Genomic DNA, 15,737 nt, shown 5'->3' on the forward strand with positions numbered 1-15,737 from the left:
ACACCTACGTATGAGCAACAAGTTCTTAATTCCACAGCTCGTAATATATCATAAGGAGCCAGAAGATTACACTTATCAACTAATTGGTATAAGAACTGCCTTTAACTAATGTTCGAACCACAGGGGTATTTTGGTCTATCAAACAAAACGTAATCCCATATTCCCGCACAGATATTCGTTGAGAGATGAAGAAAAAACAAAAAACGGAAGGCAAAAGGGAAGAAAAGCCATAAGCTATGCCCGCTGATGTTGTGGTGTGATGATGAAATTTACTCAAACCTGATTTCATCCGTCCCCTTCCCATCTCTTCTACACTTGTTGGATCAATGATACTTAGACCATCGAACTCCCGTCGACATAGGGTGAGATACTTTTTCGTGTAACCCATACATCCGAACCATCTAATTCGTGACAGTATTGCGTGCGACCAGTGCAGCATAAAAACGCCGATTCTAAAAGGACAAAAAGGAGAGGCCGACGACCGCTTTCCTTTTTAGGTGCTGTGTAACGACAGCGGAGGTATTAGGTAGGGGGTCGTGGGATTAGCAGACCGGTGTCATCTGCTTGGCTTCAGACGTGCCGACATTTTTCAGCACGCCGGCTGAATGCCAGTCATGCTCTTGAACAATGTTGATCATATCAAATAGAATGTCACTTATTCCGCAGCTGGGAGTAAGAGTGTCGAGGAAAAGAGGAACTCAAAGGATCGAGGATCGGTAGGAGAGAAGACTGGTTGTTCTTGTTTGGCCTTGATCTGGGCAACTGAAACACGTAACAGGTTAGCTAAACTAAGAGATGAAAAACATGGGGAATGGTTTCCGTTCTTACAGTTGAGACCGATTGCTTCGAAGTACGCTTTGATAGCAGGGTCTTGTTCCTCAGTCACCAGTTTTCCATCCGACTCCCGGTGAGCTGTGCGCGGGAGGGCCTTGCGGATCGTCAGGAGCATGCGCAACAAATCGGCTATGACATAACCTTGCTGAGCGAAGCTACCTGGGTCCTTTTCTAGAGGCCACATAGTCCTCAGGTTTGGTTGTTCCCAGGCCTTGAAGGCCCACGTTGATTTCTCCACACAGTTCAGCAAGATCAAGGTTGCAAAATACATGCCGAAGTCGATTTTGACTTTGCTGTCTTGCAACACTCTCTGCATGCCTGTCAGAAGGGTTTTGCTGGTAGCAGCCGCCTTCCGCTCTGCTGCTGCCGCAAGCTGCAGACAAATCGTGGTGAATACTTCCTCATGAGTCTCTTCCTTAATGTGACTAATGACCGTATCATCCAGAGTAGACTTCACCGAGATTGTCCATTGGCGCTCTCTGTCCAATATTTCCACCAATCCCCAAAGTTCGAGAGACTTCTTTAGTAGCTCATCGTTGGTTGTGCTGGCAATTTCGAGGGCGGTTTGTAGAGTAACTTGCATGAAGTTGGACGGCTCCCGCTTGATGAGCTCAGGAAGAACTTCACGCATGTATGACTCCAGACGGGCAGGAACGTCTTGTGTGTCGTTGTCTACCATGATAATTGGGTAATCCAAAGGTTTATCTGATGGTACTGCTGTGGTGACCTTTCCGTCTGCTTCCCTGATCCCATCACGCTGTAGAACCTGAAGGCGCAAATGCGAGGAGAGCTCCGGGAAGTGGCATGCTTCGATAACTAGGCCATGGTTGCTAAGGACCATAGCCTGCTTGAAAGTGTTGATCCTGCCTTGCGCTAGGACAATTTGCACGCCGGCAGAGTACAGATCCAGCTGCTCCGAAAACTTGGTACGTACACAACCAGAGCGCCATACACGTGGCGACAGAACCTTGCGGCACGTATCGCAGGGTTCTCCAGGAGAGCAAGTCTTTCGCAAAACCCTGCAGCGGATGCAAGCGCCAATCTTGCGCACCTCTTGGACCTGCTTTCTCCTTGTCGCGTTGAACCTCGCTCGTGAGTGGCGGGCCTTGGAGGTTGTCTCGAGACGGAAACCGCCCTTCGTAAGGGATGCAGTTGTGTGAGGGACAGAGTCGCCAGCCGGCATTGTTTGGAAAGCATCGGCCGTGTAGGTGATCTCGCCCCAGGGTTGAGAGGGTGTAGTCGCGGGGATAGATGGCGACACTTCGGGAGGGCTCTGGTGGGATTGGTGAGCTTGTTCGGAAGCGGAAAGACTGCTCGCTACTGCGGCGGCGGCAGCGGCAGTAGCACTGGCGGCCTCGGCGGCAGCAGCAGCTTCTTGTCCTAGCAACTGAGGGTCAAGAAGCGCAGGGTGTAGTCGAGCTGCGGCAGCTGCGGCCATCGATATGTTGGAGGCGTCGGCATTGGCGTTTTCCTCTGCTCGCAGTATCTCGTGTAACCTCTCTTCGGCAGTGGGAACTCGTTCTTCGTCTGTCGGCGCAACTGGTTCGGCTGTAATAACGACTTTGTCAGTCTCGGTTGGCAAAGGCTACAAAGGCGGTGTGAGGCCAGGCGTCCACGACTTACGCTTTGGTTGCTCGCTCAAAACGGTCTGCTCGTCGGTCTGTTGTTGATATGTGTTCTCTACATTTCCCTGGTCCTGGACGACAAAGTGTTCGACAGATTGTGAGGGATTGGCGCCTGGTACGGTACCCGAGGAGACATTCGGGTGGAGAGGTACGCGATCGTCGTTCTTCTCGCTCATGTCAATCTGCCTCGAAACCTCGGCCAACACTCCGAGAGCAGTCCAGTCACGCTGGAGGTCGCGCTGTATCATTGGAAGATCCACTGGGGGGCCATTGACGCCATTGACTTGGGTCGGAACCTGTAAGGGCTGTTGTACCTGGCCCTGGTTGTGCTGGGTCTGTTGTAGTCGGTGGGAGGCATGGCTCATTCCGGAGAGGGTGAAGATGGCATTAACACGATCGGCTTCGCCAATGGCGGGACATTTCTTGGTAAGGTGGGTTGTTAAGCTGTCGAGACGGCCTCGTGGGAAGTGCTCTCCGCATCTGTGTCGGTGAAGTGGGAAGCAATCAGCATCAGAAGCATCATGGGCGGCAGCAGTGGTCGTCGACATGTTCGGGCTCGGAGGAGGAGGAGGGTTCGAGACTAGCGAGAAGGAAAGCGATGGAGAGCAACGACGACAACGACAGTGTTGACATTAACAGGGAGAAAAGAGTCGGTCACCGCAACTCACGATTTACAAGTATGAGGATAACGATTGCTCTGGTCCTGCAGCTTTGGGCCTCGCTCGAAATACTGCAGGATCAGAGCATTCGGCCGTCTACCCATTGTGCCGGAGACTGCACGCTGGACAATCGGGGGGCATCTAGGAAGAGAGACTGGCGACTGCTTGTCGGTGAGCGATTGGCGACTGGCGCTGGCGCGGGCCGGGGAGGGGTCTCCTGCGATGGATGGCGACGTGAAAATACTGCCGGTCTAAAAATGTTGGCGGTCAGGAATGCGAGCGCGGTAGGACGAGCGGTAGAGCGGTAGAGAGAAGCAGTTGGCCACGAGCAATCCAGGAACCGGCAAAGACGGTGAGCGAGCCCGGGTGGTTGGCAAGGGTCACGTGGGGCTACGTATCTCGCCAAGGTTGCGCTAGCTCACCACCCTGCTACCCATGTAACCTTACGTAAGGCCTCGAAAGACCGGGGGTGCCAGCCCTGGAGCTCGAGCCGCACAGTGTCTCTTCACCCTGGAGCTGTCGCTTTTGGCAGTCACTTCAGAAGTTCAGCCTGTGAAAGATGGGAGCAGGAGTTCCCGTCACATTCCTCTCTGCAATACAAGTAGGAAGGGCAGAGCAAAGAACCGCCTCTCCCATGACGACGGGAAGTTCAGCATGTGAAAGACAACCGCGCTGGACAACTAACTTTAGATCAGCCGCATGCCATGATCAAAGTTGGTACTGATTGATGCTGATTTCCACTCACGGGACTTGGAACCAGTCCGAAGTCCCTTTTCTCTCTTGGTGGTATCCAACGAAAACGGGGTTTTGTCTACTTTGTCAAATGTCAATACCGCTTTTATATCGCGTTAGAGGCATCTACCGTGCTCCTCGACACGACAGTCGCCAGTCGTCTAATCTCCAAAGCCTCGCCTTCAGACTACCGCGCCTTCCAAAGACATCTAGACTCAACGCTTCATCCTCAACTCCCCCAGTATTCGAGACTCGACAAGATGCCGTCATCATAAGGCCTGGGCCCCATCGCCAAGTTTGTTCCTGAACTGTACCTGTTAGTGTAGAGTCTAAAGGGGCCAGAAACCCACACACCCGCCCACTTGGAGTTGTTGTCGAGAGCCACTTATCACTGCAATCCACTCTGCCATCGAACCACACGCTGCCATCATCCTTGTGGAGTACTCTCGAAGCCCCCGAGCAGCCCGGCTGTCCCTTCCAGTGCTCACTCGCTGGACATCTCGCAGTTCTTTGCCCTCCCTACTTGTCTCCTGTACAGTATAAACACTCGCCCCCTGAGTTTGATACATCCTAGCGTTCTGATCGCGGCGTCGTTGCAGTTACCTTTTCGACGAGCCAGCGTATTCGTACCGAGACATCAGGGGCACTCTGGGGCCTTTCTTCATCAGATAGTCTTCAGCCAAACGATCCTGTCCATAGCTCTAGCCTCACAACCACAACTCTCTTAGCCACAAGTTTCAGCTGCAGACACGGAGGCTACCATCCTCGATACGCAAAATCAACACTGCACTTTTACCCCGTGCTATTTCAGTTACTTCCAGTAAACCAGCGAGTCTTAGACACCGTCTGGGCAGTGCGCTCCAACTCCGCGTCCCCGTGTTCCGGCTCCGTTTCCCCGGGTCCAGTTGTTGCTTCCGGGATACAGCACTAGCAAGCACCTGCCAGCCGCCCCACATCACTTCAACCGCTGTCTTTTTAGCTCCCGTTCGGGACTCGGACAAGTCAACAACACCACATACGCTTATCACCGACATATCGATTCCTGGCCTAGGTACGACGTGATACCTAGTACCGTAGGCTCTCTTTACCATTGAAACCCTACAACACTACGGCTTTTATCTTGCTCGTCCTGCAGAGAGATTATCACCTGGTTGACGGTGCCAAGTTTCGTTGGGTCTCGGCGTGTCTTGGGCACCAAGTTGGCGGGACCGGTACGGCACGCATAACTCAGGGACGTTCAGGATGCTCCTCCTCCACCAAACCGGCAGTGTAAAAATCGGCGAAGTGGTCCGTTACACTGTCACTTACACCCCATCTGCCGACCACATCCTTCCATCCCCGGAATTTCTGTCCCTACGCATCAAAAACATTTCGGCCATTGCTCTGCGTGCTGCCTTCGTCCACGGTCCCTACACCCTTTCCGTTGCGGCTTACCCTTCTCACTTCAACCCAAACGAAAAGTTCGAAAACCCCCGTCGCTATGGCATCCCCGAGTTTGAGCCCATGCTCAAGGCTGGTGCCGTCTGGAACTGTCACCTTGTCGTACCCGACAACATTCGTCAGTCAGCCGGTGAGGGGACAAGCAAGCACGGCCAGTTTGGCAACCCCGAAACCCATGGCGAGAGCGTCTCATGGATCATTGAAGTCGCATCACAAGTGATCTTCTCTACGTCGGCTGCCGTTCACTATGAGATTCTCCTCGCCCGGGACGAAAAGTCTCTGAGTCTTGGCTCCGTGGTTCCGGTTCTCGGAGGCCGGTCCCAAGCCCCGGAGCCAGGCCAAGTCAGCGACTTTCAGCAAAGCATTGGTAGCGTCAAGGATCATCCAGCACAGCCGAAAGGGGTCTTCTCACGAGCCATACGGCTGAAGGTAGAGGATACGGGCGCATTGTGGAACACACCTCGGCTTCCTGGATGGGATGAAGAAGTCCAGCACCGGGCCAAGTATCACGGTGCCGATGCCCCTGTGGAGCCCGCCGTGCCCACGAACAAAAAGCACGAGGAGCCGAGCAAACCCAAGAAGCAGAAGAAGGTTCACTTGGTTGTCCTGACGCATGGGCTACACAGCAACTTGGGAGCCGATATGCTCTTTATGAAAGAGAGCATTGATGCAGGAGTACGGAAGGCGAAACAGGATGCCAAGGCGCGAAGGGCAAAAGAGTGGACAGCGAAATACCAGCGAGACACTTCGTCCTCTGCCGAGGAAGGGGGAGACAGAGTGACTGGTGACAAAGATCAACCGCGGGAAGATGACGGGCAAGACGAGAGTGATGACGAAGATGACGAGGAGGTTATTGTGCGCGGCTTCTCAGGAAACGCCACTAGGACTGAAAAAGGTATCAAATATTTAGGAAAACGGCTTGCCAAGTTCGTCCTGACAATGGTTTTCCCTGAGCAACCATTCATACCCACCACCAGAGCGGCATCACAGGCCATTGTCCACTCGCTAAAAGCGAGCAAGCAGGATGGAGAGAAGGATTCGGGGCAAAAGCGCCCTCATTCTGGGTCCAAGAAGACGGACAGGAGCTACAAGATCACCAAGATCAGCTTCATTGCCCATTCGCTTGGCGGCCTTATACAAACATACGCAATTGCCTACATCCAGAAACACTCGCCAACCTTTTTCGATCAGGTTGAACCAGTCAACTTCATCGCATTGGCATCGCCGTTTCTCGGCCTCAACCATGAGAACCCTTATTACGTCAAGTTCGCCCTCGATTTTGGCTTGGTGGGCAGGACCGGTCAAGATTTGGGACTCACGTGGAGAGCTCCAACCATTGCGCGAAACGGCTTTGGGGCGATCATAAGCCAATTCGGCGAGAATACGCACAAACACGTCTACGGAGAGCCCCAGCCGGAGTCAAAGCCGCTGCTACGCATCCTGCCTACTGGGCCGGCACATACAGCGTTGAAGAAATTCCGAAACCGAACTGTGTACTCCAATGTCGTCAACGATGGAATTGTGCCACTCCGCACAAGTTGTCTTTTGTTCTTGGATTGGCAAGGTTTAGGGCGTGTGGACAAGGCTCGCAGAGAGGCAGGATTGGTTGAAACTGCTCTAAGCTTCGGGTGGGCTGAGTTGACAGGGACAAATGCGACGGCGCCACGAGTGAAGCCCTGGGCTCCAGACGACGCAGAGGAGAAGCCGGGTGAGGAGGGATCGGGGGACTCAACACCAACGGGCCCTTACAATGCCCACGAGGTCCCTCAGCCGCCACCTCATGCCATGCTGGAGGATGATCGAGCCAGTCTTCGATCGGCTGTTGTGGCGTCTCCAGAGTCCGAGTTCCAGAAGCTCCAAAATCTTCAAAGCGCAACTACCTCGGGTAACACCAACAATCCATTCAGTGGTATAATGAATTTCTTCCGCTCCAACGAAACGCAAAAGCAAGCGCCTGCTCCACAACCTTCCAAAGCCAATAGAATCTATCAACGAAGTCAGATTTTGAGATCAGACGACACATCCACGACAGCCTCAGCATCTTCGTCTCGGTCGCGTGTCACCACCGGCAATGAGCTGTTGGATTCGGGAGAAAGCGTCATGGCTCCGCCCAAGACGACGGTATTTGAAGCAGCTAGTGACTTGATCAACCCCAAACTCCCTTCAGTTGAGTATCTGATCGACCCATCCAAACGACCTCGAGCTATCTTTCATGATAGGATATACCATCCCTCGGATATTCCACCCCCACCCTTGAAGAAGCGGCCCACTACCAGCGGCTTCCGACGAAGAGCTACGACCAGCATGGAATCTTCAAAGGGCTCCGCGGGTGAAGCTGCTCCGGTTAAAACCCCAAGCAGTGAGGCGTCGTCCCCTTATAGCCCGACACCGGGAATCTTGCCCCGGGACTCATCGCTTTCCCGACATGATTACGATGATACAGAGCATACCAACCCCGACATGGACCCGTCTGAGATGGTCGATGGCTCCCAAATGCAAGTTGAGGAGAAAATTGCCAGAGCCTACCATAGGGGTCTCTCCTGGCGCAAAGTGCTCGTCAAGTTGGAGCCCGACGCACACAACAACATCATCGTCCGTCGCCAGTTTGCCAACGCATTCGGTTGGCCTGTGATTCAGCATCTTGTCGAGGCTCACTTTAGTGATTTACCAACCGCCAAGACGCCCGATGACAAGGCCACAAATAGAGAGCGTGCCAAGCCCCTGTCTGCGCCACCTGACGAGCACGGTTCTGAAGTTAAGGACACAGAGACTAGCAGGTCGGAGAAGAAGTCGCATAGTAGAGGAGGCTCGACTCAAAGCGAAAGGGACGCCATAGAGGCCGAGGACGTCGTCTCCGGCTTGCCCAGAAGCTCTGCCGGTGTGAGCTCCAGTGACAAAACCAGAGGTTTCCTGTCATCACAATCACCGTCTTCGCCATCCGGATCTCTCAGAGACACCGAGCGCCCCAAACTCGTTCGCCGAATGGACTCCGTGACGTGGAGCGACCGAGACTGGATCGAAAGTGGCGACGAAAGCGACACGGCAAGCGAGAGCGGCCAGCGAGATACTAAGAAAGATTCTTTCATGGGCGGCCTATCGCCGGCGGATAAGAAAGGCAAATCAGCAGCAGTTACTCCGTCAACATCAAACTCCTCCGACCCCGCGGCAGATAGCGACCCGGCAAAGCCTGGATTCAAGAGATCGAGCACACTGAACTGGAACTGGACCGAGAAGATCGTCGGAAAGGGAGCCCTCGGCATGAGGCCAAAGTCGCCTAGGTCGTCGTCCTCGGCGGGTACTACGGATGTTCAAGGGTTGGGGCTGGCTAGCTCGGCTGCGCAGATTATTGGGAGACCCGTGAGTCAGGGGAAGTCGGCTGTGATGCCGACGGTGATTATGGAACATGGTCAAGTAACTCCGCAAGGACATCTGTCCCACTCAAAAACAGGATGATGCGGGAAGAACGGTAAAGTGTTTGTTAAGCTGGGTTAGGTGAATGAGAAAGGAAGCGTCTCGCGTTATCGTGTTGAGCGTCGAGAGTCATACTACACTAGATCAGCGCTACGTTAAGAGTTGCACATATGGGAGAGACTACAACATATAATACCCTATGGTTTACCATTTGCTCCTCTAGATGTACTGTTCGCCAACATTCGTTAATATGAATAATGTCGCATCCGTGATGTTACAAGTCCGAGTTGTAACCCACACTTTCTGGCTTGAAGATCCATTTTTGCCTATATTCGACCTCGAACTTTATGCCTACGTATTGACTCGAGGATGGATATAGGCATCGTGTCTGATTATTCCTCTTCTTAGTGACATAAGAAATCGTACTTCACCACTTTACCATTCCCGTTCCTGGGGTGAAGTAATATGCAACGGGACAGAGCAACTCCTTGATGTACACATGGTGAGCTGATAACCCTGTGTTCAGTATAGCCTAGATAACCCATCGTGTATATATCATAATAGGTAGCACCTGCCATCACCTACCACCACATCCTGGGATTTCTATCTGGTTTTTGGACCTTCCATCCCATATGACAACTGCATATAAGAAACCTCCACCATCCTTCCTTCGTTCCTTACATAGACTACAACAGTCACTCACACAAAATTTCGTGTGCAAACAAAGACGCGCTCTTCGACGACGGACGAGAAATGACAACAAAACGACGAACCCCCATACCCACGTTAGTTCGATCCGCAAACTTTTAGGTGCGATTTTCCATGGTTTAGTCCGTCTGTCATCTTTCCAGCCAAACCGAAAATCGACGCAGCTGTGACACTGCGCGAGAGTGTCTTTAGTTAGCCCGGTTCATTCCCAACTGTATTCGGATCGGCCCCTTATCCTGTACATCGATCTTCTAGTTAATCATTTGCTGGTAACAGCTCACGGCACCTGTATACGCATTTTCTGGACTTTTAGCACAGATTGACCTCAAGAAGGCCAAATGTGCAAGGTCGTGTTGAAAAGTTTCAGGGCCGTCTGGCTCAGTTTGGTTCCCAGAGTGTTACCTAGAGTGTTCGCGATGTCTTGTTTCATCACTTCCAGCTCGACCATCTTCTGGAATTCGTTTCACAGTCTGGTATCCTTTTGGCCTTTCGGCCACTGGCGCAAGTAAGTACGAAAATATTCCTCCCTTCATGCCGGTCGGTTTTGATACTCTGCTTTTGACGGCTGTTGTACCCAAGCCTCTTGTTCTTGCAACTCGAAGCCTTTTGACTCGTCGGAAACATGATAGCCTGTATACCTTTACACACTGTACGCCGATGTACACTACCTGACCCCCAATGTCCATGTCGCACACATATTTTCAGGAACCAACGGCAGTACACTATAAAAGTTCACACTGCACTGGCAACCACACACAGCGTCGCCCTTGCAGATTCGCCGGGAGATTCCCGCGATCCAATTCGATGGCGGTTGCTTCTGACTGGACACTCGTCAATCACGTAATTGAGCAATTCTCCAATGATGTGGGGTCGTTGGCGCCTGTATCGGGTGTGGGGGGAGGGGGTTCCATCGTCAACTGGTCGAACTCGTCGACCATTGCTTCAGTCGTTTTCGTTTTACAACTTTTCTCATGACTGTTGTGACGATTGAAAATTCGAGATACACATTGCGAATTTCGGTCAATTTTTTGAGGCAGGCGACCGGTGTGTGTTCGTCTAACTACATTACATATGCAGTGACAGAGAAGCGAAGTGTGTGGTCGAGATGGCTTGAAGATGGAAGCTCTGGATTGGTGAGAGTTGGCCAGTTGTTGAGGTGGCCGAGAAGAGTGGAGTTTGACCGCTATTTTGGACCAGGCGTCGAAGAAACCACTTTCGGACTTGTGAAGATGGCTTGTGCCAGTGAAGTGATGGAATCTCCTGATCCACCATGCACCGAATTCTAGAGATGTACATCGAGCTGTTTCTATTGTTGTAGGGCAGCGAATTCGATTTGGCTATCGTGTCATAATGTGCCGTTCAAGAGATTGTACATGGCCGTAGCAGCATGTACCCGCCTTGAGCTGCTTGATCAGTTGTTGAACCTTGGCTCATGTCGATTGTCGTTGTTTTTGAGGTCATAGTCATACAGAAACGTTGCAGGCTGCTGTCCAGGGACATGTCGACTTGTGAAAGCTTGCGAAGCTTTTTTTGGCGGGGTTCAACGACCCCACATCCGGCCATGGGGGAATGCGCAGAGGGGTCGGGTCGGGCACTGCCTGTTACTCGGGTACACGCTGTACACAGTACAAAGTTTTGTCTGGACAGATTAAACGATAACACTTCAAGCGGCTGGAAGTATGGTTAGTAGTATCATTAATTTTGTCCGTGTCGAGACAGTCCCCACGTACTGCTACCCGACTCCAGCTTGGAGAAGGCGGGTGAGTGGGTGAGGCAAGCGGTCGGCCGACGCGGGATCCCTGGACTTGCCAACCCCGGTCGCCAATGGGACTCACTCCGGGGATCGGCGTTTCTTCACTTTCGTTTCTCTGTCTGCACTCTTCCATCGCTCAAGCTTGCTTGTGTGTCATTCCGGGCTCGCCCATTGCCTTCGGGGACGTGGTCGGGCGTGTTTGACAAAAACGTTGTCCTTTCGCACTTTCCCTCTCCCCGGTGGTCCCGTGCATATCTAGGTCTCTCCCAGGGACTTCTTTCGCTTTTCCCTTTTCTCTCGCCTCCTCTTCCCCTTCTCCGATTTTCCCACTTTCCGACCACCATTTTCCCTTCGTCTTTAGCTTCCTTTCATCTGGACTTCGAGGCCATCGGATCCAAAAGAGGAGTCACGCTATAGCACAGATACCTTCTCGAAGGCGTAGAAACCAGATTGACTATCCACAAGATAGCCACCGAGAAAGAAAGAAGAGACCGTTCCATTTGGGGTTTCTTCGTCTAATCATTAGGTAGGCACAAGTATGAATCCACTACCCCATGTGTCATGAAGCTCCCCGTCTATACAATCCTCTTACAACCTTCCCGCGGCTTTCCCTGTCTTCTCCCCGAGTACGCAGTGTCCAACGGACCGTCCCATCCTAACCTGCCGCGTCGATATCCCAATCGCAATGTCCCGCCGTTGGTCCCTTCCCACCGGTCCTTTTCTAGGTGCCACAGTCCAAAGCCCTCGCCTCCCCGTGAGCTTGGTCAGCTGGTTGACCCACCGACCATGGCCGCGACCGCGACCGAGCCACCAGTTCTTTGTCACACTTTTAAGATTCTTGTCCCCAGAGAATAATACTAACTGAAAACGTTCCAGAATACCTACTATCACTTATATAACACAGCAAGCCCCATAATACGCGCTCACCGCAGTCGCACTCAACGCACCCGGCCAAAATGCATATCCGGGACATGGTTGCCGATGCCGAGAGGACGAAGGCCCCGTCCTTCTCCTTCGAGTACTTCCCACCCAAGACGGCCCAGGGTGTCCAGAACCTCTACGATCGCATGGATCGCATGTACAACTTCGGTCCCAAGTTCATCGACATCACATGGGGTGCCGGCGGTCGCATTGCCGAACTTACTTGCGAGATGGTCGCCCAGGCTCAGGCGTACCTTGGCCTCGAGACGTGTATGCATCTTACCTGCACCGACATGGGCGAGGAGAAGGTGAACAACGCTTTGCAAAGAGCCTACAAGGCCGGCTGTACCAACATCTTGGCTTTACGTGGTGATCCTCCCCGTGAGAAGGAGAAGTGGGAGGCTGCTGAGGGTGGTTTCCAGTATGCCCGGGACTTGGTCGCTCACATCCGCAAGCTGTACGGCGACCACTTCGACATTGGTGTTGCCGGCTATCCCGAGGGATGCGACGACAACAAGGACGAAGAGTCTCTGCTCGACCACCTGAAGGAGAAGGTCGATATGGGCGCGTCTTTCATCGTCACTCAGATGTTCTATGACGTTGACAATTTCCTGCGCTGGGTCAAGAGGGTCAGGGAGAGGGGCATCACAGTTCCTATTCTTCCTGGCATTATGCCCATCGCCACTTACGCCAGTTTCCTTCGCCGCGCGAACCACATGAACTGCAAGATCCCCGAGGAATGGATGGCCAAGCTCGAGTCCGTCAAGAACGATGATGTGGCTGTCCGTGAGATTGGCAAGACTCTCGTTGCCGAAATGTGCCGCAAGATTGTCGCCGCAGGTATCCACCACTTGCACTTCTACACCATGAACCTTGCCCAGGCCACGCGCATGGTTCTCGAGGAGCTTGACTGGTTGCCTTCGCCCAACCGGCCGCTCAAGCGCGCTCTTCCCTGGAAGCAGTCTCTGGGTTCCGGCAGAAGGGACGAAGATGTGCGACCCATTTTCTGGCGCAACCGCAACAAGTCGTACATCACCCGTACCCAAGACTGGGATGAATTCCCCAACGGCCGCTGGGGTGATTCGAGATCTCCTGCCTTCGGTGAGCTGGATGCCTATGGTATTGGCTTGACGGGTTCTAATGAGCTAAACCGCAAGAAGTGGGGCGAGCCTCAAACTGTCAAGGACATCGCCAACCTTTTCGTGCGCTATCTTAACCAGGAGCTCGAGTACCTGCCATGGAGCGAGGCCCCTATTTCGAGCGAGGCTGACCTGATCAAGGATGACCTCATTTCTCTCAACAACCGTGGTTTGATCACCATTAACTCCCAGCCGGCCGTCAATGGCGTCAAGTCGACACACCCCGTCCATGGTTGGGGTCCCGCGAATGGTTATGTCTATCAGAAGGCTTACCTGGAACTTTTGGTCTCTCCCGAACTTTTCCCCGAGATCAAGCGCCGCATCGAGAACCATCCCGACATCACTTATTATGCCGTAACCAAGTCTGGTAACCTCCACACAAACGCGCCATCTGAGGGACCCAACGCGGTTACATGGGGTGTTTTCCCAGGCAAGGAGATCGTGCAGCCCACCATCGTTGAGAGCATCAGCTTCCTTGCGTGGAAGGACGAGGCCTTCCAATTGGGTATTGAGTGGGCCCGCTGCTACGATGCTGATACCCCCAGTCGCCTCCTGATTGAGGAGGTCATGAACAAGTGGTATCTGGTCAACATCGGTAAGTTGGGAAAAGATTCGGTTGCTTGCTCAAGTACGTACTAACTCTGGATGCCAGTGAACAATGATTTCCACCAGCCACGCACCATCTTCGATATCCTGGGTGACCTGTCTGTCTCTGATCTCGAGAAGGTTTACACGCCCGCGCAGACGAACGGTGCCACCAACGGCGTTTAAGAGGCTTCAACAGTGCCTCAATAAAGGAGACATTCATCCTCTCTCCTTTCAACTTTTCCTCCACACACGACATATTATTTCAACATTTTCTTTTTCAACAATGCATGGGAGCCTACTGGTAGGCATTCCACTCCCCGTTACCTAAACGTAATATTTGAGCGTTTTTCAACAAAAAGCGCGTTTTCAGACAACAAGCATAACGTACTCTGCTGCCGGGTTTTGCGGGATACAACAGGACAGAGCAACGACAACGATTGATGATTCCAAGTTTTGCCGAACCAACAAGGCAGCATTTGCATACCAAGCACATATACAGAGAACGGAAAGGGTACCGGGGAAACTTTCAACACACATGGGAGAGGAGAAGGAAAGAGGTTAAAGCACAGCATTATATACAACCGGCGTTCTGCGATGTCGACCTTTGGCGGGATTGGGCTGTCGGTTAACTGGCATTATTTTGGGTGAGTTTGATTTTTCAACAAAAAATCGGGAAGGGGATGGGACCGCAACGTCGAGGGAGCTGGTCAACAGGGGGTGAGGAGAAATATAAAAGGAAAAACAAAAGCATGAATGTGATGAAGATATGTGGACATGTGGGCATAGGCAGGGCGGTGCATATCTCAACGATACCCCGAGGTGGAATGGAAAACGGTGTTAGGCAGGAATTGAAACTGGATTTTGGATTGTATTACCTTGTGTCCATCTCCACACGGCGACTATATGATCATTGCTTCCTTTGCAGTGAGTGCTGAACAGTCGGGAAGATGAACATCGAACAACATGCACGGGCATCACTGTGATATGGTAGTATATTCACCCTACGTACGCAAAGAACGCTGAGCTGAGTCAAGCCCGTATGGCCAATACCGCTGGACAGTCGACTCCTCCATGCTCGGATAGACTGACTACAAATGAGACAATGCTCATTTCCCATGATTATCCTGTCAAAACTCACGGGTCACTGCAGTTGTCGAAGTCTAGTACCTCGGTAGTAACACTCCTTCAACAATCCCCATGATAAATTTCAAAGCAATAACCGAGAGAAAGAAAGGACTAACAAGGCTTCACAAAGCAGTCAATGAAACAATTACCCCGCAAGTTTTAAGGGGGAAACCCAGCTAGGCCGCCTTCCTCCCTTTTGCCCAAAAAAAGAAGAAACCATCCAATTGCCGTGGAGCAAGGCGCGGAATTTTTCAGGGTCCCCCTCCTCCTCTACACTACGCAGATACAGACGGGACGGGAAGAGACAATCAAGGGACCAATGCCGTTCGAATGTCAATGCCAGTCAGTACCAATGGCCCGTGTCACCACCAACCGGCCGGATAGGAAGTTATGAACAGCTTTATGTGTAGCCTCTCGCAGTATACCACAGTAATGGACAAGTAGAACGGTAGAGAACTGCTCGGAGGAGGAGTGGTGGATCGTCGCCATGGGTGGGTGTGTGTGGTAACTCAAGTGCTCAATCAAGTTGCTTGTACTCCAAAGCACACATTATGTACAATGTAGCTTTTGTGCCGAAACCCTCACACATATGAAACACACACAACCTGGAAATCCTTGTTTGTTGTGTTGATGGGTGGTGAGAGAAGGGAAACCTTGCGAATTTATTGTGGGTTTTAGGGGATGGACTGTTGTATGACTGTATGTATGGGAACTGGCATTGGGATGGGAACGAAGAAGGTACTGTAGAATATGATGCCCACCTCAGTAGTTCAGCGAGTGTCATTCAGCTGTAAATAAAGAG

At 52.2% G+C, this 15,737-nt stretch overlaps 3 protein-coding genes across 3 annotated transcripts; 2 read left to right on the forward strand and 1 right to left on the reverse strand.

The window, feature by feature from the left end:
• Positions 1-29: 29 nt before the first annotated feature.
• On the reverse strand, positions 30-3,222 carry SMAC4_00860 (uncharacterized protein; the record flags this gene model as incomplete). Its single annotated transcript, XM_003349920.2, has 4 exons — positions 30-762; positions 829-2,382; positions 2,458-2,939; positions 3,128-3,222. 4 exons carry the CDS (start codon positions 3,220-3,222, stop codon positions 656-658), a joined length of 2,238 nt encoding a protein of 745 aa, XP_003349968.2. The 3' UTR covers positions 30-655.
• Positions 3,223-5,092: 1,870 nt separating this feature from the next.
• Positions 5,093-8,954, forward strand: SMAC4_00861 (uncharacterized protein; the record flags this gene model as incomplete). The annotated part of the gene is made up of 1 exon (XM_003349921.2): positions 5,093-8,954. One exon carries the CDS (start codon positions 5,093-5,095, stop codon positions 8,741-8,743), a length of 3,651 nt encoding a protein of 1,216 aa, XP_003349969.1. The 3' UTR covers positions 8,744-8,954.
• A 3,084-nt stretch (positions 8,955-12,038) lies between these two features.
• SMAC4_00862 (uncharacterized protein) lies at positions 12,039-14,741 on the forward strand. The gene is made up of 2 exons (XM_003349922.2): positions 12,039-13,817; positions 13,875-14,741. The coding sequence occupies exons 1-2, from the start codon at positions 12,119-12,121 to the stop codon at positions 13,991-13,993; spliced, it is 1,818 nt and encodes a 605-aa protein (XP_003349970.2). The 5' UTR covers positions 12,039-12,118; the 3' UTR covers positions 13,994-14,741.
• The last annotated feature ends 996 nt before the right edge of the window (positions 14,742-15,737 follow it).

This window comes from Sordaria macrospora, chromosome 3 (assembly GCF_033870435.1).
Source record: "Sordaria macrospora chromosome 3, complete sequence".
Lineage (NCBI taxonomy): Eukaryota > Fungi > Ascomycota > Sordariomycetes > Sordariales > Sordariaceae > Sordaria > Sordaria macrospora.